Source organism: Notolepis coatsorum (assembly GCF_963971535.1).
Source record: "Notolepis coatsorum genome assembly, contig: SCAFFOLD_400, whole genome shotgun sequence".
Taxonomy (NCBI): domain Eukaryota; kingdom Metazoa; phylum Chordata; class Actinopteri; order Aulopiformes; family Paralepididae; genus Notolepis; species Notolepis coatsorum.
The window spans coordinates 90,001-116,311 of NW_028169486.1; the positions used below are offsets into that span (position 1 = coordinate 90,001).

The 26,311-nt window shown below is 42.8% G+C and overlaps 1 protein-coding gene across 1 annotated transcript in view; it reads left to right on the forward strand.

The window, feature by feature from the left end:
- The window catches only part of LOC311248718 (chitin synthase chs-2-like), a gene marked incomplete at both ends in the record, with an annotated part of 66,823 nt that overhangs the window by 21,296 nt on the left and 19,216 nt on the right, over positions 1-26,311 (forward strand). The window contains 8 exons of the mRNA XM_084339554.1: positions 7,081-7,242; positions 7,993-8,167; positions 9,650-9,784; positions 11,595-11,736; positions 13,908-14,108; positions 14,697-14,812; positions 17,768-17,936; positions 19,184-19,363. Coding sequence (XP_084195680.1) covers positions 7,081-7,242; positions 7,993-8,167; positions 9,650-9,784; positions 11,595-11,736; positions 13,908-14,108; positions 14,697-14,812; positions 17,768-17,936; positions 19,184-19,363 — 1,280 coding nt within the window. The remainder of the gene's footprint in view (positions 1-7,080; positions 7,243-7,992; positions 8,168-9,649; positions 9,785-11,594; positions 11,737-13,907; positions 14,109-14,696; positions 14,813-17,767; positions 17,937-19,183; positions 19,364-26,311) is intronic.

Genomic DNA, 26,311 nt, shown 5'->3' on the forward strand with positions numbered 1-26,311 from the left:
ATCGCTCCCTGTCACAGAGGATATTATTATTTATTGTGTTTATGATTTGTAGGGCATTTAGCACGTTTGGAGACTTGCCCTCTCTCTTTGTTTTTGAGCCACTCGTACCTACATTAAAGGAGCAGTGCTCATATTTCAAGATTCAACACCTGCCTCCTGTCTATCCTCTGCTGGTCTGCGCTTGGGTTTTACTCTGTCCACCACCGTCATGTCTAATCGTAACAGATTAGATTAGATCAGGTTAGATTAGATCAGGTTAGATTAGATGAATGAATGAATGAATGAATGAATGAATGAATGAATGAATGAATGAATGAATGAATGAATGAATGAATGAATGAATGAATGAATGAATGAATGAATGAATGAATGAATGAATTAATGAATGAATGAAAACTTTATTTAACAGATTGCAGAATGGGTACAATACAGTTGGGCTCAATACACACAATTGTTAAGGGGATGCAGACCAGAGAAAGACGTTTGTCTTGTTTACATCGGGGTCCCCCATTTTCAATTCCTAGTGACATTTATGACATACACAACATACATGACATCATGACATTTATGGCATAGGGACATACATGACATACAGCTACTGTATATAGTACTGTTACATTTGTGACATATACGATATGCAAATATACAGTACTGTTACCCATAGATCCTAACAGAGAATATACATATGATGGGGAGGAGACTGTACATTGGGATGGGTTGGGTGGGTGGGTGAAAAAATATACATACGGTGGGGAGAGAATATATACATACGGTGGGGAGGAGACTGTCTATTAGGAGGGGGTGGGGGGGGGTTGGACATTTACGGTGGCCAGTTTAGAATTGCAGCCTCCCGTAGGTGCTCTTTAAGAGCAGTTTTGAATGTGGGTAGGGATTCACATCTTTTTATGGCTGTGGGTAGGGCGTTCCAAACTTTTTTTTATCCACTTTTTCTCCTCCTGATTTTCTGTGTTTTTCTCCCATCCCAATTTAGTCATGCCAATTCCCCCCTCCCCTTCCTGGTCGTTGCTTGCATGTGCCCCCCACTGGTTGGTCTAGGGAGGGTTGATAGATACTATCACACATCATGTCCCCTCCGATACATGCAGAGTCAGCCAGCCACTTCTTTTCACCTGCCAGCGCGGACTCTCATTGGTGAGGTGTAACGTGTGGGAGGCTCACACTACCCTCACCATCTCCCTTCCTCGCTGTGCAGGCGCCCTGACCGACCTGTAGGAGTCGCAGATTACCACCCACCGGCTTCCCTCCCGCTGACTCTGCCAATTGAGCCAGTATGACGGCCGGCCAAGCCGGAGGCAACGCTGACAGCTGGATTCGATACCAGTGTCTCACGCATTGGTGACAAGCGCTTAGTCCGCTGCGCCACCCAGCCGCCTGGCGTTCCACATTGTTGTGGCATAATTGCAAAATGTGTTTAGTCCCTTGTTTGTGCCGAATCTGGGTTGCACATGATTTGTGGAACTCCCTCTGGTGTTGTGGGCGTGGTATTCACTGACCTTTGGGAAGTATTTCGACATGTACATGGGTACCTGTGTGGTGTAGTGTATCATGTAGACCAGGCCCATTGCAAGTTGCTGTACTCTGTCGTCTACTCTAAGACACCCACTGTAACAGAGAAGCCGTCGGTCTTGCTGAGTTTGTTATTTGATCCAAAGAGAATGGATTCTGTTTTACCCAGGTGTAATGATAGTTTGTTATCAGCGAGCCAGGTGCAGATTCTGCCGAGTTCTGAGCTGAGGGTTTTTTCAACCTGCAACTTGTTCTTGTCAGAAACAAGCAGGGCTGAGTCGTCCGCGAACAGGAACAAGTTGCTGTCACAAGCTGACTACATGTCATTTGCATATATTAGGAACAGTAGCGGTCCTAGTATGCTTCCTTGTGGAACACCACAGCTCACTGGGAGGGGGGGGGGGGTAGTGTACCCTTTACCTCCACCATCTGTTCTCTCCCCTCCAGGTAGGTTTGCATCCAGCTCACTGATAGACTATCAAAACCAATTGCTTTTAGCTTGTCAATCAGAATGGAGTGATTGACAGTGTCCAAGGCCTTTTGTAGGTTCAGCATGACCATGCCGCAGTATTTGCCCGCGTCCACCTCTTGTTTGATGTGGTCGTTCAAATAGAGAAGGCATGTGTCAGTGGAGTGGGATGTTCTGAAGCCAGATTGGAATTCGTAGATTCGATTTTTTTCCGCAAGGTACTTTTCGACCTGTTCGTAGACTATTTTTTCCATGACTTTCGAGATGGAGGTAAGAATAGAAACAGGGCGGTAGTTGCCTGGGTCTAATTTGCTGCCCTTTTTGTGCAGGGGGGTAAATTTTGAAGTCCTTGGGGACGTGTCCCTGTTTTATGGAGAGGTTTATTATGTGTGTGATGACTGGGGTGATGGCGGCTGCTGAGTCTCTGAGGAATTTGGAGGGGATGTTGTCATGGCGAGTGGCCTTGTTAGGTTGGAGGGCGCTCAGTTTTTTTAGTACCTCATCTGTTGTTACCATTTCAAGTTTGAAGTCGTCTTTGCGGACCCCTAGGTTTTTGTAGTATGCTACTATGTGTTCTACCCCAAAATGACCTGAGTGGGAGGGTCGTTTATTAACCAGTGTTGTGGCTATGTTTGTAAAGAATAAGTTTAGGTATTTGGCCACATCCAGTTTGGTTAAATTAACCACATCCAGATCAGGTTAGATTCGATTAGATTCAATTAGATTAAATTGTCAGATGAATTGTCTTCCCGCAATCATAAAATGACATGTCTGCTCTGGTTGTCTTGTGGAGCAGCGCTCGCTTTAAAGAAACTTGAAACTTCCTTCACATCTCTATTAGGTTATGAGCTTCAGTGTTTGATGCCTCACGTCTGTGGAATCTTCACCATCCTTGGAATCTGTTGCCTGCGGTATAGATTGTTAAGTGGCATTTGAAGAGGACTTTGGTAGTGCTGGTATTTCCTTGTAACATGCAAAGTAAGAAGGAAGAGTCATCACGTCATATTACCAACATTCTATAACAAGGAAACTATAAGGGTGCTTTCCCACTCACCATTCGGGGTCGAATCAGAGCCGCATCGCACCCAAAAAGGGTGTGTCCGTCCTAGTGAGAACGCTCCCCCCCGTCCCCGGGGACGCTGATTCGCTCCAAACCTGGACCGCTGAAATAGGGGGTCTCGGGTGCGCGCCAGTGGGAGCGGGGGCCCTGGTGTACAAGCTTGTACCAAAACACGGGAGAGGCTTCTGTATCAACTTGCTGACACACACAACGTCATTACTGTAATGCTTTCATGCTTGCTTGAATTTTGGGCAGATAAAAACATACAGCAACAACTGGACAATACCCACAAAAACTATATTTATGGGCAATTTGGCGAGTTCAGAGAACTTAGAAATAAAGCCCCTGGCTTGCACATTGCAGTCACGGAAGGGGCTAAAGACTTCCCTGGCTCGCATTAAGCCTGGCAACTTTTTTTGCCATTGCGTCTATTATACTTTCTTGTTCGAATGCATTTATTTCTATAGACCAGTGGTGCCCAACCAGTCGGCCGTGATCGACCGGTAGATCAATGACATTCAATATAATTGATGCGAGCAATGTTACTAGTAATAGGCTAAGCTAACTAGCGTTAGCTTAGCAATCTGTATAGTCAAAGTCACAAATAACAATCTGTATAGTCAAAGTCACAAATAACTATCTGTATAGTCAAAGTGACAAATAACAATCTGTATAGTCAAAGTCACAAATAACAATCTGTATAGTCAAAGTCACAAATAACAATCTGTATAGTCAAAGTGACAAATAACAATCTGTATAGTCAAAGTCACAAATAACAATCTGTATAGTCAAAGTCACAAATAACAATCTGTATAGTCAAAGTCACAAATAACAATCTGTATAGTCAAAGTCACAAATAACAATATGTATAGTCAAAGTCACAAATAACAATATGTATAGTCAAAGTCACAAATAACAATCTGTATAGTCAAAGTCACAAATAACCATTTGTATAGTCAAAGTCACACCTCCAAGAGTTAATAACAATGGGCCTCATTCATGAAGCAATATAAGAACAGATTTTGTTCTTAACTAGCATTTGCTCCTATTTTGTTCTTACCTGGGATTCAGCAATGTTTTCTTATTGTTGCTTTTCTCTCAGGCAAGACCAAATTCTAAGAGTGGTCGAGAGCACTCTTACCCAGATAAGAAATTCTTACCCAGATGAGAAACATTTAAAAAAGCCTACCATTCATAATAATAATACATCAGATTTATATAGCGCTTTTCCTAATGCTCAAAGACACTTTACAAAACAAACAATATAATACAATACAGTTTTAGTAGATACAATAAAAAAATATATATAAAAAGGTGAGAGAGGAAGGAGTTCATGGGTTGAAAGCAAACCATTGGTCAAATGCCCCCAAATACGACTTTATAAACCCAGAATTTTTCAATAATTATTATTATTATTGTAACTTATTGCGTGCGTTCTGCTTCTGAAATGGATTATATATTGCTGTTAGAACAGTTAGATGCTGGCTGCCCAGGCCGTACACATAGAACGCATATTTACAACCTCTCCTCTCCCTCCCCTCTCTCCTCTCCTCTCCTCTCTTCTCTGCTCCACACCTAAAATTCTGAGTGCACTCTGGGTTTTAGCCACAGGGACCTTTCAGAGAGAGATGACGGGTGACAGATCCGGTATTTCTGAACCTACAGGAACGATTTATTTCGCACTATACAGTACGTATACGTAGAAGTACAAGTATAAGTCTTTATTTGTCATCAGATTAACACACACACACACACACACACATGAGATGAGCGACCCACAGGAACACACACACACACACATGCACTGAGTCGTGAGACGTGTGTGTGTGTTATTCTTAGATCAGTCGCAAATCGCTTCCTGTTGAATGGATCAGACAGGGATCAGATGCCGAACCACGGCTGTTTTACACACGCCTCATTCGCCTTATAAGGAGATGGCGGGCGTGTCTGTATGCAAATTTATTGAGCAGCAAACGCGCATTTCAGTTTAAGAATGAGTGGGATTCATCATGTAAGACACCTGGGTAAGCACAAATTTGGACGTTAAGAACGGTTTGATGAATGTGGCGGTGGCTTTTCTTATTGTTCTCTTAACAGACAGGTAAGCAAGACTATAAGAAAAATAATAAGAGAGTATTGTTGAATGAGGCCCAATCTGTATAGTCAAAGTCATGTCTGGGAGTGTTGCTTTTATTTATTTTGCATTTATTTGAATTTAATTTAAAAGTTTAATTTAAAATTTAAAATTTAAATAATTAAATTTTAAATTTTAAATTTTAAATTTTAAATTTTAAATTTTAAATTTTAAATTTTAAATTTTAAATTTTAAATTTTAAATTTTAAATTTTAAATTTTAAATTTTAAATTTTAAATTTAAATTTTTTTGGGCCTTGTGATGTTCTTGTTTTGTTCTTGATTTGATGTGATGTTCCTTCTTGACTTGTTTGGGGAGGACGTGTACGGCCCATGGGGACATTGACGTGTGTTGTCGGCAGTGGCGTCGCGTGGGTAAAATAACAGGGGAAGCCAAAAAAAAATTATTAAAAAAAAAATTATTAAATATTTTTATTAATATTTTTTTTTTTTTTTTTTTTTTTTAAGTCAAGCAGTCACCATGTACACTACAGTATGGCTCGGCGGCCAGTCAAACTTTCTTTTTATTTATTTAACAGATTGCAGAATGGGTACAATACAGTACGGCTCAATACACACAATAGACCTATCTCAAACCCTGCCCCTTTTCTTGATCCTCCAATCACAGCTGTCGCTTACCTCGGACTTCCTCGTACAAACTTTGTTTGTACGAGGAAGTCAGAGGTAAGCGACAGCTGTGATTGGAGGATCAAGAAAAGAGGGCAGGGTTTTGAGACAGGTCCATTGTATAAGGGATGCAGACCAGAGAAAGACGTTTGTCTTGTTTACATCAGGGTCATTAATACTGCTGGAGCATTGGTTCATTTTTGGTCCGATCTTTCCTTGCACGATTTTGCGCGCCGCGTGGGAGCAAATACGAGACACATATTCGGTTGCAAAAAGGTGTCCCACGGTCTCCTCTATGGTCCTGAATATTTTCACGCGGATCGGAATCACGGCGCGCCCGTGGGACACTTTTCCGTTTCGGCGAGTTTATTCCACGCTTTCTGTTTTCCTTTTCTAAGCATTTTCAGGGCTACATGTGAATGAGTAAAAGTTGTGGGACGCCCAGATGTTTCCACGATAGAAAGCTCGCGTGGATCCCATAATAGGCTCACTTAATACAGCGTTTTTAAAATCACGCGACATTTTCAGGGTCGCGAGCCGACCTTTTCCCCTCGTTTTCGATGATGGAAGTGATTTAGGAAAAGCTTCGGCACGCCGAGAGGTCCCCGTGGATTTAATCTCGCAAGGATCGGGGCAATATTCGGCCCGTGGGAACAGTTACGGGTTAATACAATGTTCAGAGTGCAGAGGGGAAAATATGCTGAGTGTTTTCCTCTCAGCCCCGTTTTAAACTTTTAGGGTGTGGCAGTCAGCTCGAATCTGATTGGCTAGGATCGAATTTGGACTCTATAATGCTGGAAGCCTGGAGAAAGAGACCTACCCCCTGCCTCTCTCCTATACTAGCTCCAGTGAGCACAGTGAGTCTGACAGTGTGTTAGAGGGAGTGAGAAGGAGAAGAGGGAGACATTTAAAAAAAAAAAAAAATTATAACACAGATGCACAGATGAAAAAGAATGTAAACTATATTAATTTTTTTTTTTTTTTTTTTTTTTCATATTTCATATTTGATATTAATTCATATTTTAATATTAGGGAGGCATGGCTTCCGTTGGCTTCCATAAGGATTCGCCACTGTCGGGCCTTATAAATAAATTTGATTTGAAATTTGATTTATGCCTCCAAGAGTTAATAACAATCTGTGTAGTCAAAGTCACACCTCCAAGAAGAGTTACCTGTAGAAGAAACATGTTTTGGAGTGGAGGAGACGTTTAAAAACTGTGCAGGGTCATCAGAATAACTCCACGTGTCTCTGTCCCCTCACCAGGCTAGACGAGTACAGACCAAACAACCATGAACAGGCCAGAGACGTCAATTTCGAGTCCCACGTCTACTTTGATGACGCTTTCCAAGATGTGAGCGGGAGTTCGGAGCGCCATGTGAACAGCTATGGTCAGGACCTGGTGCTGGCCATCAGAGAAGTCTACAAGTGAGAGCAAACAGAGGCACCTGTACAGAACAGCAATTCCCCTGGATTGCCTCAAACTCAAACAAACTCAAACAAAAACAATTAAATTCAAGCCTTATAACTTTCTCAACACTTTTATTAATTGTAACATATAATATAACCGGCATACAGACCCTCATCTGCACCTGTTTACTGTTTATTTTTCCTCATATTTATTATATTCAGATCTAATATTGCCTATATATATATATATATATATATATATATATATATATATATATATATATATATATATATATATATATATATATATATATATATATTTGGTCTTTCTATTATTACCATGCCCATACCTGAAACTTCCCTCCCCCTCCTATTATGATGCCAGACTTTTCCCCAAGGGAATCAATAAAGAAAGATCTCGTATTGTATCTTATCTTATTTGATCTTATCTTATCTCATTTTATCTTATCTTATTGTATCTTATCTTATCTTATCTCATTGTATCTTATCTTATTGTATCTTATCTTATCTTATTGTATCTAATCTCATCTCATCTCATCTTATCTTATCTTATCTTATCTTATCTTATCGTATCTTATCGTATCGTATCGTATCGTATCGTATCGTATCGTATCGTATCGTATCGTATCGTATCGTCTCGTATCGTCTCATCTCATCTTAAATTCAACCCTGATCTTGTTCACTCCTCTAACTCCCATGTTGCCGTCAGGATCTTGTTCACTCCTCTAACTCCCATGTTGCCGTCAGGATCTTCACCTATGATGCCGGCGGCCTCTTCAGAAAGCAGCTCCCTGTCCCCGAACAGAGGATCCTGAGGACGCCCTACGGAGGTCGTCTGGAGGTCACCATGCCTCACGGGAACATCCTGATGGTCCACTTCAAGGACAAGCAGCTCATCCGCCACAAGAAGAGATGGTCCCAGGTAGGAAGAGATGGTCCCAGGTAGGAAGAGATGGTCCCAGGTTGGAAGAGATGGTCCCAGGTAGGAAGAGATGGTCCCAGGTTGGAAGAGATGGTCCCAGCCAGGTAGGAAGAGATGGTTCCAGGTAGGAAGAGATGATCCCAGGTAGGAAGAGATGGTCCCAGGTAGGAAGAGATGGTCCAGGTAGGAAGAGATGGACCCAGGTAGGAAGAGATGGACCCAGGTTGGAAGAGATGGACCCAGGTTGGAAGAGGATCTTTTCCATTAGTGCTATTGTTCATTTCATGGACGTATTTGGACATTTTATCATTTTTACTTAAGTACTGTACTTATATACAATTTCGAGCTACTTGGAAATATTGTACTTTTTACTACATTTATCTGAACTCATCAGTTATTAGTTACTTTGTAGAAAAAGATTTTGTATAGACAACATGACAAAAATGTATTCATGTAGATTATATACTTTCACATTTGAAGCCTGCTAACTTCAAGAGGACGTAATCAGAGCAGCATAACTGGACCACATACCACTTTAACATGACCTTTAATCAGAGCAGCATAACTGGGCCACATACCACTTTAACATAACATTTAACAAGAGCAGCATAACTGGACCACATACCACTTTTTCTTTTTTTTATGTGTTTTTGTAGATTTTTATTGGTTTGTACTACCGGGCAGTCCGGTAGAGAGAGAGAGGGAGAGGAGGAAAGGGGAGACAGAGCAGGGGAAGACATTCGACAAAGGACGCCGGGTCCGTGAGTTGAACCCGGGTCGGCCGTTTCGCGATGCAGCGTGTTACATGGTGTGCTACTAGAGCGCCCCTACATACCACTTTAACAGAACCTTTAATCAGAGCAGCATAACTGGACCACATACATGTACCACTTTAACATAACCTTTAATCAGAGCACCATAACTGGACCACATACCACTTTAACATAACCTTTAATCAGAGCAACATAACTGGACCACATACCACTTTAACATAACCTATGGAGGTCAATGGATCAAGGCTTGAATATACAAACGTCATGTAGAATGCATACTTTTACTTTAGATACTTAAGTACATTCAATAGCAAATACTTCTCTACTTTTACTTAAGTCGAATTTGAATGGAGGACTTTTACTTTTACCAGAGTACTCATTTATCTGAGTAAAGGAAGTAAAGGAACTTAAGTAAAGGAACTGTGTACTTCTTCCACCACTATGAACATTACACAGTGGGAAGTGAAAGTAAAATTAAATATGACTTGTGTGGAATGATGATGGACTGATTCACTTTAGTAGGCTGCATGCCTGCTCCAACTCATATGTTGGCATATTCTTTTGTCTTTTTATGAGATGTAAATATCATATTGAATCAGACAACGTCAAAATGGATACAAACCAGGAATGTAGTGGAGAGTAAATAGTATTGTTTCTTTGAATGTAAATTCAATGGAATTCAAATACAATGTCTTGTTTTTTTCTCTAGATCATGTACTTGTACTACCTCCTAGGATGGAAACTCACCACTAAGTACTACAGGCAGTGTGAGGAGCTGAAGAAAACCATAGAAAACATGGATGAGTTAGAATCTATGGAGGATAAGCTGAATAAACAACTACAGGTGCGTAGGGGTCTTGAGGGTGTGTAGTTAGAAGATGCAGAGAGTAGGGGTCTTGAGGGTGTGTAGTTAGAAGATGCAGAGCGTAGGGGTCTTGAGGGTGTGCAGTTAGATGTAGAGCGTAGGGGTCTTGAGGGTGTGTAGTTAGAAGATACAGAGCGTAGGGGTCTTGAGGTGTGTGTAGTTAGAAGATACAGAGCATAGGGGTCTTGAGGGTGTGTAGTTAGAAGATGCAGAGTGTAGGGGTCTTGAGGGTGTGTAGTTAGAAGATGTAGAGTGTAAGGGTCTTGAGGGTGTGTAGTTAGAAGATGCAGAGAGTAGGGGTCTTGAGGGTGTGTAGTTAGAAGATGCAGAGCGTAGGGGTCTTGAGGGTGTGTAGTTAGAAGATGCAGAGTGTAGGGGTCTTGAGGGTGTGTAGTTAGAAGATGCAGAGCGTATAGGGTCTTGAGGGTGTGTAGTTAGAAGATGCAGAGCGTAGGGGTCTTGAGGGTGTGTAGTTATAAGATGCAGAGCGTAGGGGTCTTGAGGGTGTGTAGTTAGAAGATGCAGAGCGTAGGGGTCTTGAGGGTGTGTAGTTAGAAGATGCAGAGCGTAGGGGTCTTGAGGGTGTGTAGTTAGAAGATACAGAGCGTAGGGGTCTTGAGGGTGTGTAGTTAGAAGATACAGAGCGTAGGGGTCTTGAGGGTGTGTAGTTAGATGTAGAGCGTAGGGGTCTTGAGGGTGTGTAGTTAGAAGATACAGAGCGTAGGGGTCTTGAGTGTGTGTAGTTAGAAGATACAGAGCGTAGGGGTCTTGAGTGTGTGTAGTTAGAAGATACAGAACATAGGGGTCTTGAGGGTGTGTAGTTAGAAGATACAGAGTGTAGGGGTCTTGAGGGTGTGTAGTTAGAAGAGGCAGAGCGTATAGGGTCTTGAGGGTGTGTAGTAGAAGATACAGAGCGTAGGGGTCTTGAGGGTGTGTAGTTAGAAGATGCAGAGCGTAGGGGTCTTGAGGGTGTGTAGTTAGAAGATGCAGAGCGTAGGGGTCTTGAGGGTGTGTAGTTTGAAGATGCAGAGCGTAGGGGTCTTGAGGGTGTGTAGTTAGAAGATGCAGAGCGTAGGGGTCTTGAGGGTGTGTAGTTAGAAGATACAGAGCGTAGGGGTCTTGAGGGTGTGTAGTTAGAAGATACAGAGCGTAGGGGTCTTGAGGGTGTGTAGTTAGATGTAGAGCGTAGGGGTCTTGAGTGTGTGTAGTTAGAAGATACAGAGCATAGGGGTCTTGAGTGTGTGTAGTTAGAAGATACAGAGCGTAGGGGTCTTGAGTGTGTGTAGTTAGAAGATACAGAACATAGGGTCTTGAGGGTGTGTAGTTAAAAGATACAGAGCGTAGGGGTCTTGAGGGTGTGTAGTTAGAAGATGCAGAGCGTAAGGGTCTTGAGGGTGTGTAGTTTGAAGATGCAGAGCGTAGGGGTCTTGAGGGTGTGTAGTTAGAAGATTCAGAGTGTAGGGGTCTTGAGGGTGTGTAGTTAGAAGATGCAGAGCGTAGGGGTCTTGAGGGTGTGTAGTTAGAAGATGCAGAGTGTAGGGGTCTTGAGGGTGTGTAGTTAGAAGATGCAGAGAGTAGCGGTCTTGAGGGTGTGCAGTTAGAGACCATTGACCGGGAAAAGGGAGACGTTTCCTTCGCTGTACGATATGCCAGGTCAAGGACCTTGAAGCGGATTTGTGTGGCGATGGGAACCCAGTGCAACTCTCTAAGAAGTGGGGTGACATGGGCTGAAATAAATTCCAGATGAAATGAAGATTGAATGATTGAATGAATGATTGTGTTCCCCCAGAAAGAGAAGCACAACACCTACCTGCTGGCCTTGGACGGAGACACGGACTTCATGCCGGCTGCCGTCATGCTTCTGATCGACCGTCTGAAACAGTATCCAGACGTGGGAGCGGCATGCGGCAGGATTCACCCCACCGGGACAGGTCCGTAAGGTCACGGGGACAGGGCCGTAAGGTCACGGGGACAGGTCAAGTAAGGTCACCGGGACAGGTCCGTAAGGTCACCGAGACAGGTCCCTAAGGTCACGGGGACAGGGCCGTAAGGTCACGGGGACAGGTCCGTAAGGTCACGGGGACAGGGCCGTAAGGTCACGGGGACAGGGCCGTAAGGTCACCGGGACAGGTCCGTAAGGTCACCGGGACAGGTCCGTAAGGTCACGGGGACAGGTCAAGTAAGGTCACCGGGACAGGTCCGTAAGGTCACCGGGACAGGTCAAGTAAGGTCACCGGGACAGGTCCCTAAGGTCACGGGGACAGGTCCGTAAGGTCACCGGGACAGGGCCGTAAGGTCACCGGGACAGGTCCGTAAGGTCACCCACCGCAAGCGTTAAAGCTGATAAAGATAACATTCAGCCACTAGATGTCACACTAGAGCACCAGAGTGTCATTTATCCAATCAGGTGCATTCCACATTGGGGAAACGGGAAGTAGGGAGGGGATTCATTTTGGACCCGTCCACATTTTTTTTATCGATTTTTTATTGATAATTAATACTTTTACTCAGCATGTTTCTAAACGTTCTGTGGATGTATAATTTTTTTTTATGATTACTCTATCGCTCCTTTAAAGGAACCCAACCTGAGCGTGACATAACAGCTAAATTGGCCTTGTGTGAATGTGGTTTTTAATAAAACCCACCATTGACTGTGGAACATTGTAAATCAAATTACATTATTTAAGCATTACATCAAGCGACGGAGTGTGTTATACAAATTAGATCACGCCTAGGGGTGGTTGTTAGGCCCGAGGCGCAGCCGAGGGTCGTTAGACCCCCCTATGCGTGATCTAATTCATATAACACACGACTTCAAGTGATGTAATGCGTTTATACAATGGCCGAATTCACCCAACCTTATTGCTATACAATAAACACACAGTAATTGAAGCATAATGGAGATTTATTCAAAAAAAACATCCACAGAAAAAGTTGGCAAAAAGAAATATTTGCCTCCATGTCTAGAAGCAGAGGGAGGCTACAAAGCATGCCATCTAACAACAAACTTCATATAAATCCCGCGATTTATTATTGTTTTGACAATGGGTCATGACAAACCAATTACATAATCCAACATAATGTGTAAACAACTAACATATTCCAGTTGACTGAATCTTTTTTGGAGGATTCGTTCAAAGGCTATTCATACTTCCATTTGTCTATCTATGGCGGACTAATTCAGAAAAAGTTATTTGGTTGTGGGAGGGATCTGGGGTCACGTGGAGTGTGTTATACGAAATAACAACGGCTGACTTGACTGTTTCAGCCAATCAGAATCAAGATATTTGCATGCCATTGTATAAATTAGATTAAAATCTATTGTCATCATGCAGCACAAGTACAGTATGGAAATAAGTTTGGTATCCAACCAGAGTGCCAGTGTAACAGTAAAGTGCAACAGTAATATACAGTGGAGAGGCGACAGTGGCTCAGGAGTTAGAGCAGTCGTCTGGTAGTCGGGAGGTTCCTGGTTCCGGGCAGCGTGTCGAAGTGTCCTTGAGCAAGACACTTAACCCCTAATTGCTCCTGATGAGCAGGTTGGCTCCTTGCATGGTCGCCTCCGCCGTCAGTGTGTGAATGAGTGAGTGAATGGGTGAATGTGAGGAACATAATTGTAAAGCGCTTTGGATAAAATAACGATATAAATGCACCATTTACCATTTACACAATGGACAGGTGATTAAACTGGGTTTAAAATATATAAATGAGTACTACTGAGTAATAGTGCTAATCAGATGTATGTACAGAGTTGTAGTATTAATATGTACAGTGATACAGGTATAAAGACACTATGGTAGTAAGTCATACTGACCAGCAGCTTAACTAGTAAAAGTAGGTAAGGGATATGTACAGATATAGATATAGTATCTACAGATATGTAAAAATTATTATATGCAGGTATATACAGACAGATGTAGATAGATATACTGTAAGAATACATATATATATATATATAGACTATAGTATGAGGTAGGTAGTTGTGATTATTATGATTACTATGATCACAGTGTAGGGCTGCAAATTCCGGTGCATTAATTGAATTCTATGAATGAGGTTTGGTTTGTGGTTCTAACTTGGATTCTGACTGTTCCGCTCTCAGGTCCGATGGTCTGGTACCAGAAGTTTGAGTACGCTGTGGGTCACTGGCTTCAGAAGACTGCAGAGCACGTGTTCGGCTGTGTGCTGTGTAGCCCTGGCTGCTTCAGCCTGTTCCGGGGAGCGGCCCTCATGGACGACAATGTGATGAAGAGATACTCCACCAGGGCGACAGAGGCCGGTCAATACGTCCAGTACGACCAAGGTAACGAGTATGATAATTACCCAGGGGTGTAAAGTACTTGAGTAATTGTACGTCGATACAATACAGTACTGTTTTTGGGGATTTGTACGTTACTCGAGTATTATTAGGTTTGTATACGTACTTGTACTTTTACTCAATTACATTTCAGAGAAAAAAAACATAATTTTTTTACTCCTTACATTAAAAATGCAGACCTACAAAGTACAAAGTACAAATCTCGCAGGTCGACTCCCACTACGGAGCTCATTTTCCTCACCAGCTTGTTCAGTTTGTTGGTGTCTCTTGAGTTGAGTGTTTGGTGAGCATCATCCTCTCTCTCTCTCTCTCTCTCTCTCTCTCTCTCTCTCTCTCTCTCTCTCTCTCTCTCCTCTCTCTCTCTCTCTCTCTCTCTCTCTCTCTCTCTCTCTCTCTCTCTCTCTCTCTCTCTCTCTCTCTCTCTCTGCCCCCCCTCCCTCTCTCTCTCTCTTTCTCTCCCTCTCTCTCCTCTCTCTGCCCCCCCTCCCTCTCTCTCTCTCTCTCTCTCTCTCTCTCTCTCTCTCTCTCTCTCTCTCTCTCTCTCTCTCTCTCTCTCTCTCTCTCTCTCTCCAGGTGAGGACCGCTGGCTGTGCACTCTACTCCTGCAGCAGGGCTGGAGGGTGGAGTATAACGCAGCTTCTGATGCTTACACCAACGCCCCACAGGACTTCAAAGAGTTCTATAACCAGGTGAGAGCCAATATGGATACTGGTACTGGTACTGATAGTGGTACTGATAGTGGTACTGATGGTGGGTGATCAGGGACGTAGTAAAATACATTTGTTTACATTGAAATAAACCTGAAATTCATAGTGTAGCTTATGAGTATTTACTCTACCAGGGCCACCAGGAGGCGTGTATCGCTGCTGTCGGGACAAAACTTCATAACTCCATTTTTTGAATTTTTTTTTATTATATAAATCAACTCCGTAGATCATCCTCCATATGTGTGTTTGGGTTTTACAAAGTTTAAACAATGGGAAAGCATTCAACCGATCATTCATCTGTCTAAACCTCCTAACTCTATTCACCCTCAAATCTGTGTTAGTTTTTTTCATCTGCTGAAAAGTTGGGTTTTTGGAGTTATGAGGTTTTGTCCCGACAGCAGCGGTATGCTTTTACCAACGCATTTGTGTTTCCGCGTTCCCGTTTTGCGCTCTGATTGGCCGCTGACCTACGCTAGCACGCCCGCCTCGCTCTCATCCTGCTTTCCGCAACTCCTATACTTCCTGAGTAACTTGCCCAACACTGCTTAATGGTTGTTTAAATATTTTACATGTTTTGATGTGAAAAGGGATGCTGCACTTAGCACTGACTGAGAAAGTAAACATTACAGTTCTACTTTATAAAATGCTAATTGTAAATATGTTTAAGTCCACTCCACATTACAGTTCTACTTTTGTTTTGATGTGAAAAGTGATGCTGCATAAGATGACTGCTGAGAGCATCGTTTCTTGACTCTCAGCTGAGAGTGTTGTCAAGCTACAATATTATAAAATACAATATTATAAAATCCTGTCAGGAAGCGTGCCTCAAAGCATGAATGAACCGGCATTTACCGGGCATTTACCGGCATTTCTAAGCACTTTAAACGCAAACTTTAGTGCACATATATAAAGTCACGCTTATTATGATGAATTGAAAATGGGGGACCCTGATGTAAACAAGACGAAAGTCTTTCTCTGGTCTGCATCCCCTTAACAATTGTATGTATTGAGCGGTACTGTACGCGTACTGTACTGTATGCATACTGTACTGTACGCGTGTAGCACGCGGAAACAGCTGTTCGTGCGTCACTCATAGCGAGTCACGCTTATTATGATGAATTGAAAATGGGGGACCCTGATGTAAACAAGACGAAAGTCTTTCTCTGGTCTGCATCCCCTTAACAATTGTATGTATTGAGCTGTACTGTACGCGTGTAGCACGCGGAAACAGCTGTTCGTGAATTTTTTTCTGGAACTTTTAAAAAAACTAGCGTTTTTCAAAATGGTATAAACGGAAATGAACAGATTAAAAAAACAATCCGTTTCGACAATGTTGACTGCAAACAAGTCATTGATAAGCGACGGCCATATTAGACACATAATTTAAGATATAGTTTATGCATTCGCAAATATGAGAGCTCTGTCATTGAAGTGGGTGGTGGCACGCAACAGGATTCACCCTGACGTAAACAAGACGAAAGTCATGTAGCACGCGGAGTTGAGTGGTTGGGTGGTTGGGTGGTTGAATTATTAAGGACTCGAGCCACCCGAACAACTGCCTCTTTGAACTGCTGCCGTCAGGCAAGCGATACCGGAGTCTTATGGCGAGCTTCTATCCCCAGGCCATCAGGCTGCTAAACGAACAATAATCGCTAAACGAACAATAATCACTATGCAACAACCATCAAATGCACACAGCACACACACCCACACGCACACACTCACTCAAACAAACAACACACTGCAGCACCCACTCTCCACACTTTAGATCACACAAACACACTTACACTTTATATTTATTGATAAAGGATTTGCACTACAACTCGTACACCTACTGTGAATTGTACCTAAACTGCACCTCGTCCATTTATGCCTTGCACTATATAGTATTGTATATTAGTACACTGCACAGTATTGTATATTGTATGGTAACTACGTCTACGAACATTGTACATATGTCTAAACTGAACACTGTGACCTCTTTTTTTACTTCTAATTTTTACTATGTTTTTATTTCATACTTATCTTGTCATGCACAGTCTCTGGAGCGCAACAGTAAGAAGCATTTTGTACAAAAGTATTCTGTACTTCTGTATGACAACTATTAAAGAAACTTGAAAACTTGAAACTTGAAACAACTGTTCGCGCGTCACTCATAGCGAGGGGGGCGTACGTGTGGAAACAGGCGTAGCGAGGGGGGCGTGCTAGCGTAGGTCAGCGGCCAATCAGAGCGCAAAACGGGAACGCGGAAACACAAATGCGTTGGTAAAAGGAGAGCACATAACATAATTAAGGACAGTACACACCCCCAACACAGACTCTTCAACCTCCTGCCATCAGGCAGACAATATAGGAGTATGAAAGCCAGAACTACGAGACTGACAAACAGTTTCTACCCACAGGCCACCAGGCTCATGAATGCCAGCACCTCCACCTAGCCCCCCCCCCCCCCCCCCCCCCCCACACACACATTGGCAGACAATCTGACCTGATTACTGCTGTGAACACACTGTCACCCTTCCCCCCCGAACTATGAATCACTAAAGACACTTTTTAACTGCTGTGACCCACTGTCACCTCCATTCATATGTAAAAAATACTGATCGGAACGTGCAATGTTACTCACTGTGCCTTGTATATATTTATCTATTTTTACCTTATTTTCTAGCACTCGCTTGTATTTAAATATGTTTAAGTTAAGTATTGTGTGATTTCATTTTCATTGTATGGCAAACTGTCTGTTTAACTGTGCATATGACAATAAACAATCTTGAATCTTGAGTAGCATCAGATTGATGCAAGTTACCTGGACATATGGTTGTTGTTTCTTTTATGAAATAAAACAAAATCACTCTAAATGGATAATAATGATCATTTTGATTATTCTGATTATTCTAATTTGGGTCATTTGTAATAATTGATTGTCGCCACCATCAGCGTCGTCGGTGGGGCCCATCCACCATGGCTAACACCATAGACCTGCTGGGAACTGGCACTATGACTTCTAGGAAGAACAAATCCATCTCCAAGCCCTACATCCTCTACCAGGTCGTCGGTATGGTCACCTCCATCCTGGGGCCCGCAACCATCTGCCTCATGATCGCAGGTTTCAGTAGTATTTGTATTTCCCCCCTCTTTCTATCACATACTGTAGATGTTTAAACGACTTCCATCCAATCCTGTGGTGATTCCCACCTTGGTTGGGTGGTTGGTTGGGTGGTTGGTTGGATGGTTGGGTGGTTGGTTGGATGGTGAGGTGGTTGGTTGGTTGGTTGGTTGGTTGGTTGATTGGTTGGACGATTGGTTGGTTGGATGGTTGGTTGGTTGGATGTCTGGTTGGTTGGTTGGTTGGATGGTTGGTTGGTTGGATGGTGAGGTGGTTGTTTGGTTGGATGGGTGGTTGGTTGGTTGGTTGGTTGGGTGGTTGGTTGGTTAGTTGGATGGCTAGTTGGATGGCTGGTTGGTTGGATGTTTGGGTGGTTGGTTGGTTGGTTGGATGGCTGGTTGGATGGCTGGTTGGTTGGATGGTTGGGTGGTTGGTTGGATGATTGGTTGGTTGGGTGGTTGGATGGTTTGTTGGTTGGTTGGTTGGTTGGTTGGATGGTGAGGTGGTTGGTTGGTTGGTTGGTTGGGTGGTTGGTTGGTTGGTTGGTTGGGTGGTTGGTTGGGTGGTTGGGTGGTTGGTTGGTTGGTTGGGTGGTTGGGTGGTTGGTTGGTGGGGTGGTTGGTTGGGTGGGTGGTTGGTTGGTTGGTTGGTTGGGTGGTTGGGTGGGTGGTTGGGTGGTTGGTTGGGTGGTTGGTTGGTTGGTTGGTTGGTTGGGTGGTTGGTTGGTTGGTTGGTTGGTTGGTTGGTTGGTTGGGTGGTTGGGTGGTTGGTTGGTTGGGTGGTTGGTTGGTTGGTTGGTTGGTTGGTTGGTTGGTTGGGTGGGTGGTTGGGTGGTTGGGTGGGTGGTTGGTTGGGTGGTTGGTTGGTTGGTTGGTTGGTTGGTTGGGTGGTTGGGTGGTTGGTTGGGTGGTTGGGTGGGTGGTTGGGTGGTTGGTTGGTTGGTTGGTTGGTTGGTTGGTTGGTTGGGTGGTTGGGTGGTTGGTTGGGTGGTTGGGTGGGTGGTTGGGTGGTTGGTTGGTTGGTTGGTTGGTTGGTTGGTTGGGTGGTTGGGTGGTTGGTTGGTTGGCTGGTTGGTTGGTTGGGTGGTTGGTTGGTTGGTTGGGTGGTTGGTTGGTTGGTTGGTTGGTTGGTTGGTTGGTTGGTTGGTTGGTTGGTTGGTTGGGTGGTTGGTTGGTTGGTGAGGTGGTTGGTTGATCTATCCATCAGTTTCTAAAAGCAGACCCTGTCTATGTTCTCTTATCTTTCAGGAAGTTTCACCTTTGTGTTGAATGTGGACCCCAAGAGCTCTCTGATCCTGTCTATTCTGATCCCTGCTGTCTACCTGCTCATCTGCTTCAAGCTCCAGTCCAACACTCAGATCACTATAGCTGCAGGCCTCAGTGTCTTCTATGCCTTCATCATGTTGTCAACGTCTCTGTCTATAATAGGTAAGTGATAAATAGAGAGACACGGAAACACACTGCAGAGATTTACAAATTAAATTCTGTTGCGAGAACAACTGCTTAAATTTTTTTATAAATATGTCACTCACTATAGACAAAATTTCAGCAAGGTTTCATTGGAAATCGGAAATGTGAACATTGCTGAACATATAGAGTTCATTGTGCGATGGAGAAACCTGTGGTAGCATACATTACAGTAATATCATCATCATCAGATTCAAATTCAGATTCCTTTATTAAGCCATTTGTGTAAAAACACATTGGTAATTGTTGCGGCATTACAGTGTATGCATTTTTCATGCATTTTTTTCACAGTAACAACAACACAGACACAGGACAATAATTAAAATACATATATATATTAAGGCTGTCAAATATATCGCGTTAATATCGCGTTAACTCCCGATTCTATTAATGTCACTAATTTTTTTAACTCAAGATTAACTAAATTTTTTTTTTTTTTTTTTTTTTTTTACTAGACTTCACGGGCGGAGTTTATGGGGGTTCAGGGGGTGCATTGCACCCCCTGGTGGCCGGGGGTGAAATTGATTTCTTTTTTTTTTTTTTTTTTTTTTTTAATCAAGATTATTTTTATTTTAATAAAATTATAATAATTGTGAGAAACAAATCTGAATTCTATTATGTTTTGTTTTACAATACATTCATTTTATAGTAGTAATCATGTCACATTATAAGGCGAACCTTCTGTAGTGTGGCAGTGAAAGGGTTAACGGCAACGCGCGGCCAGCAGCAGCAGCAGCAGCGCGATACAAAGCCACTTATTCTGAGATGATAATTAATGTATCTGGATAACCAATGCACGAATTTTGTCGAGGCAGGTAGCGTTATTTCGGGAAAATTGATATCTATAGCCTGGTATATTTTTCGTCCACGAAAAATGGAGGCTGTAATAATTATTATTGCTCGAGAGTCTCTATGAATAATAATAATTAGAGCCTAAGTCAGTTAAAAATGATCCCCCGTAGTGCTGTGTGTGTGAGTGTGTGTGTGTGCTGCTGTACTACCTAAATAAAATAAAAAATTAGGGGTTAGGGCATTGTAAAAACGCTAAAATAATAAAATAAAGGTCAAAAAAAATCGCGTAGTTCGCCAAGCAGTCGCACCCCCTGGCGTCAAGTTCAAACTCCGCCTATGCTTCACTCATGTGTATTATTGATGCTCTCATTGATACTATGTTTGTTTCTGAAGTGTGTGTGTGTGTGTGTGTGTGTGTGTGTGTGTGTGTGTGTGTGTGTGTGTGTGTGTGTGTGTGTGTGTGTGTGTGTGTGTGTGTGTGTGTGTGTGTGTGTGTGTGTGTGTGTGAGATATAGAGAGAGAGGGGGGTGAGAGAGATGAGGAAGGGGCAAAAGAGAAAAAGAGCTGGGAGAGTGTGAGTGTGAGAGAGAGAGAGGGGGGGTGTGTGATTAATCAGCCCTTGTGTGTGTGAATGTAACAAGTTCCTAACGTTTTCTTTCCCCTATTATTTCATGCACACTTTATTCATTGTTTTAAATTATTATTTTCTTTTAAGTTATTTTGTGCATCACTCTGTTTTGAATTTGATGCAAATTTGCAATGCATGAGGGTCATCCTTTTGTGTTAAATGGCTGCACAAAGCAAGCATTTGTTGACTCGCATGTTGATAAGAGTATTAAAACTTGGAACTTGAAAAAGATCTGTTTAAGGTAAAAAAAAAATTAAAAATAAAAACACGATTAATTTGCGATTAATCGCAAGTTAACTATGGACAATCATGCGATTAATCGAGTTAAATATTTTAATCGTTTGACAGCACTAATATATATATAAAGTGTAAAGTAAAGTGCAGAGTTCCAGTAAAGACCAGTGCAGTGTCATAAAGGCACTTGTATGCGTCTCTACACTCTTCAAATAGCATGGAGAGTTGGATGGAAGGTTATCTGAAAGCTAGCCTAGCTTCTATTAGCATGGTTAGTCTGATGGCAGGTTGAAAGCTAGCCTAGCTTCTATTCGCATGGTTAGTCTGATGGCAGGTTATCTGAAAGCTAGCCTAGCTTCTATTAGCATGGTTAGTCTGATGGGAGGTTATCCGAAAGCTAGCCTAGCTTCTATTAGCATGGTTAGTCTGATGGCAGGTTATCTGAAAGCTAGCCTAGCTTCTATTAGCATGGATAGTCTGATGGCAGGTTATGTTATCTGAAAGCTAGCCTAGCTTCTATTAGCATGGTTCGTCTGATGGGAGGTTATCTGAAAGCTAGCCTAGCTTATATTAGCATGGATAGTCTGATGGCAGGTTATGTTATCTGAAAGCTAGCCTAGCTTCTATTAGCATGGTTAGTCTGATGGCAGGTTATCTGAAAGCTGCACGGGGGAGGTGGAGGCGTTTCCTCCTCATCATAGTTGAAAACGAATTGTATCTAATCTAATATTAACTATTCGAATCGAATCCATTCTAATCTAAACTAATTGTATCTAATCTAATCTAAACTATTCTAATCTAATCAAAATTTATCAAATTTAATCTAATCTATTCTAATCTAAACGAATTTGATTTAATCTAAACTAATTTTATCTAATCTATTCTAAAATAATCTAATCTATGTTGTTCCCTCGCTCAGGCAGTAATCTAATCTAATCTTAATCTCATTCCCTCTCTCAGGCAGTAATATAATCTTAAAGGGGACATGTCTTGCTATTCCTTTCACTATTGTGCAACTTTACACAATTCCTGTGAGTCTATGGAACACATCTGTAAATTTTTTTTCATTTTTTTTTTATTGTTTTGTATTTCTAATCAAGTACTCTAAAGCAGCATTTTTCCACTTCAAGATTTCAAGCCGTTTTGGGCTGGGCTCCGCCCATAAGCGCTTTGAGTGACAGTCACCCACAGTCTGCACTATAGCAGACAGAGAGAGATATAGAGAGATTGAGGGGGATACTAATTAATTTCGCTGCGGGGGGGGGGGGGGGGCATAATCACACGGGACAATGCATTGGTAACTTGTTTCAAATGAAAATATATACCCCTGTGAATATTATTGCACGGATCAGAATACGGGCTCGTGCGTGGGAGCGTGCGCAACGATATTTTGACATTGATATGCAAGTGGAGAAGCTCCAGCCCCGCGAGCGCACACATTTACACACACACTCCCGCGCACGGTCGGGAGGTTGTGTGTAAATGCTCGTGTCTCTCTCTCTCTCCCTCTCTCTCTCTATCTCTCTCTCTCTCCCTCTCTCTCGCTCGCTCATTCTCTGCTGTCTCTGTCGGCACTCGTGCACGTCAACCCGTTTGAGGAAGTAATTCCACTCGCTCTGTTGTTGAGCAAATTGTTGATTGTGGGCGGTGACTACAACCAGTATTTGTATTTGTATTTATTGGTTTAAAATACAGAGACAGTGCATATTAAGGAACATTTGACTGTAAATATGCCAGTTTAGCCAAGTTGGTTAATTTTCAACTGTAGTCTCTGGGGCAGGTGACATGAGCACAACAATAATTAAAACATAGTACAATAATTAAAACACAGTAGGAATCAGTATAGGTTACAATACACTAAAATACATACAAATAAATACATTACAATACAACCCCTCAGTTAAAATGGTCGCACACTTGACCATCTCTCAACCATGATTTTAAGTTATATAAATTAAATGTAACTTTGATACTCCCTGAGCCATGTTGGCAGACTGTTCCAGGGCCCTCATTCATCAACGTGTCTTACGCACAGATATGTGCTTAACCTGTGCGTACAACCATTTCTAAGCAAAGAGTGGGATTCATCAATTTCAACTTGAACTTCACTTCGTGCTTATGTGTACGCACAGCTCGGAGCACACTTAGCTGACGCCCAGTGGTAGAATATATTATTACAACAAGGAAATGAGCTTCTGTGCATTAGTTTCAACACTGGCATGTTCTGTATGAACCGTAATTCATTATAGTTCATTGTAAAATAGCAACAGTAGTGTAATTATGGTCAAAACCCTATAAATAGCATTTGGAATAATAGATCTTTCTCTCAGAATGAATGCAGCATGGTTTATATAGCGTTATCGGAATATACGGGGTGTACTGACTGACTGCGCTCCGCGTAGCTCAACTCGTTATTATTTTGCGCACAGACCGCAGAAACACTGGAACGTTTTGATTATATTTAAAAGGCTTTACGTTAAACGAAACAAGTGGAATTTCGAAGCTGTAAGCAGAATACAAGTCATATGAACACCCACGATATAGTGTTCTTCCCCCTTTTTACTGTATAAGAAAGAATAAAAAACGCATTGCAATGACACCAGATAGTGGACAGACTATGTATATGATGGGATTCAAGTTCGCGTTTTTGTTGATCATAGGCATGCTGTCAGAGTATGATATCTTAATCAAACATTCTAGAACATTTGTCGTCACAGATCATGTCCTAATAGAACATAGGCTATGGCATGGTCCATCGTGATATTGTGTAGACTGTTATTACTGTACCGGTACCACCCATTGTGACAACAGCCGTGTGAGTCCCGCACACAAACATGATGGAATTCAAGTTCATGTATTGAAAGGCAGGCTACATCATACATGCAGTGAGATTCATTGTTCTTGTATATGCTCTCGTATTATTGTTTATATAGGCTACCCGATACTGACATCAAAATAGATTGTAGTATGCCTCTAGAAATCATATGCAGCAGGTAGAAAATTGACGGAAAATCCATTGCGATTTGGAATAAAATTGAGGAGAACTTTAATCCCTGGGTATTAATCAAACAACACGGGAAAAGGCAGTCATATTCCAGCACGGTCTTTATTAGTGTTTGCGCTGCCCAGGCAGCAATGGTTAATAGATATCATATCCGACATCACCGTTCTCATAACACGCTTCCCTCGGCTTAGTCCATTTTTCCACGTTTCATGGGGGTATTCCATTACCGTATATGGTTAATCGGGGCGGTTCTGGTATGCAAATACTTAAAACAGTGCACGAGCTCAAACGTAGGATCAAAGTCATATTTATCAAGACAGGTGTGCGTAGAACCTGTGTACGCACGTGTGATGAATCCCGTTCTTTTTGTGCGTGCACTGATTCTAAATTCTGTGCTTACGTGTGGAAATAGAACATATTCTACGCCACGTTGATGAATGAGGGCCCAGGTGTGGGCTGCTCTCACGGAAAAGGCTGTCTGACTAAAAGCAGACCTCCTGTTTGGGACTACACAGTCCCCTCTGACTACAGACCTGGTATATCTGTCAGCAGATGCTTTCTGTTTTATGAAAGTACAGAGGGGGGGAGGAGCCAAGCCATGTAGGATTTTATAGGTAAGGCAGGCATCTTTGAATTTGACGAGATTGTCCCAGCTCAGTAGGTTCTGGTTTGCTATGCTATAACAATGGTGGTCACTCACGTCAGCAAAACAGTCAAATTAGAACGGCTTAGTTGAGTGAGGGAGGATCTCGTGAACTCGAGACTAGACTGATGAGCCAAAATGAGAATTTGAGACACAGACCCCATTGATACAAACCCCCATTGCTAGAAAACAATGATAAACACAGGAAAAGGCCATTTATAAGACAGGGGACCTTTAATCTCGTTCCCTCTCTCAGGCAGATTCAAGATTCAAGAGTTTTATTTGTCACGGCATACAAGTATACAATGAAATGCGGGCGGTCTTGCCCGCACCGGTGTGCAATACAGTGGTACAACATATAATAGAATCCAATAAAAACAACATTGTGCAATAACAGGTAACAGGTAACATGGCGTGACATCTCGGTATCTGTACATAGTTATTTACAGAGCATATAGGACATGCTAGGTAGCTTTGGTAGTGCAATACACTGTTTCTGTTGCTATACTAATTTAAAGTGGCCTTTCCTTTTGGCCATAAGTGTGGTTGTGTGCGGCATGAGTGTGTGCCCGCTCATGTTAAAGTGTTAAAGTGTTAAAGTGGCTGCTAGTGTGTGAGCGTGCTCAGCATGCGTGTCGTGTGTGTGCTCATGTGTGCTTGTGTGTGGATAGTTCAGTGTTCTGTGGCACTCAATGTTCATTGTTCAAGGCTCTGATGGCCTGGGGGAAGAAGCTGAGCCTAAGCCTCTCTGTCCTAGTAGCTGGGGTTCGCAGGCGTCTGCCTGACCTCAGCAGCTGGAACAGGCTGTTATTGGGGTGGTGGGGGTCTTTCATTATTCTGCAGGCTCTGGATTTGCACCTCTTGTTGTATAGAACCTGCAGGGGAGGTAGTGCAATACCCGTAGTACGCTCGGCTGAGTGCACCACTCTCTGTAGGGCCTTCTTGTCCTGTACCGTGCTGTTTCCATACCAGGCAGTGATGTTTCCGGTCAAGATGCTCTCTACAGCTCCTGAGTAGAAGGACTGGAGTATCTTCCCCAATACTCTGAACTTCCTTAACTGTCTCAGGTGGTAGAGGTGCTGCTTCGCCTTCTTTATGACTGTGTCTATGTGTGTTGACCATGTCAGATCCTCTGAGATGTGGACCCCCAGGTACTTAAAGCTGCTCACCCTGTCCACGGTAGCCCCGTTAATCATCAGTGGTGTGTGTGTCTCCTGCTGTCCTCTCCTATAATCCACGATCAGCTCCTTGGTTTTACCAATGTTCAGGAGCAGGCTGTTGTCCTGGCACCAGCGTTCCAGTACCTCAACCTCCTCCCGGTAGGCCTTCTCGTCGTTGTCCGAGATCAGCCCCACCACCACTGTGTCATCTGCAAACTTCACTATGGAGTTGGAGCTGAACTTGGCCACACAGTCGTGTGTGTAGAGTGAGTACAGCAGGGGGCTCAGAACACAGCCCTGGGGGGACCCGATGCTCAGGGTGATGATGTTGGAGGTCTGACCCCCCACCCTGACCACCTGGGGTCTTTCACTCAGAAAGTCCAGTACCCAGGCGAACAATCTTAATGTTGTTCCCTCTCCCAGGCAGTAATCTAATCTAATCTAATCT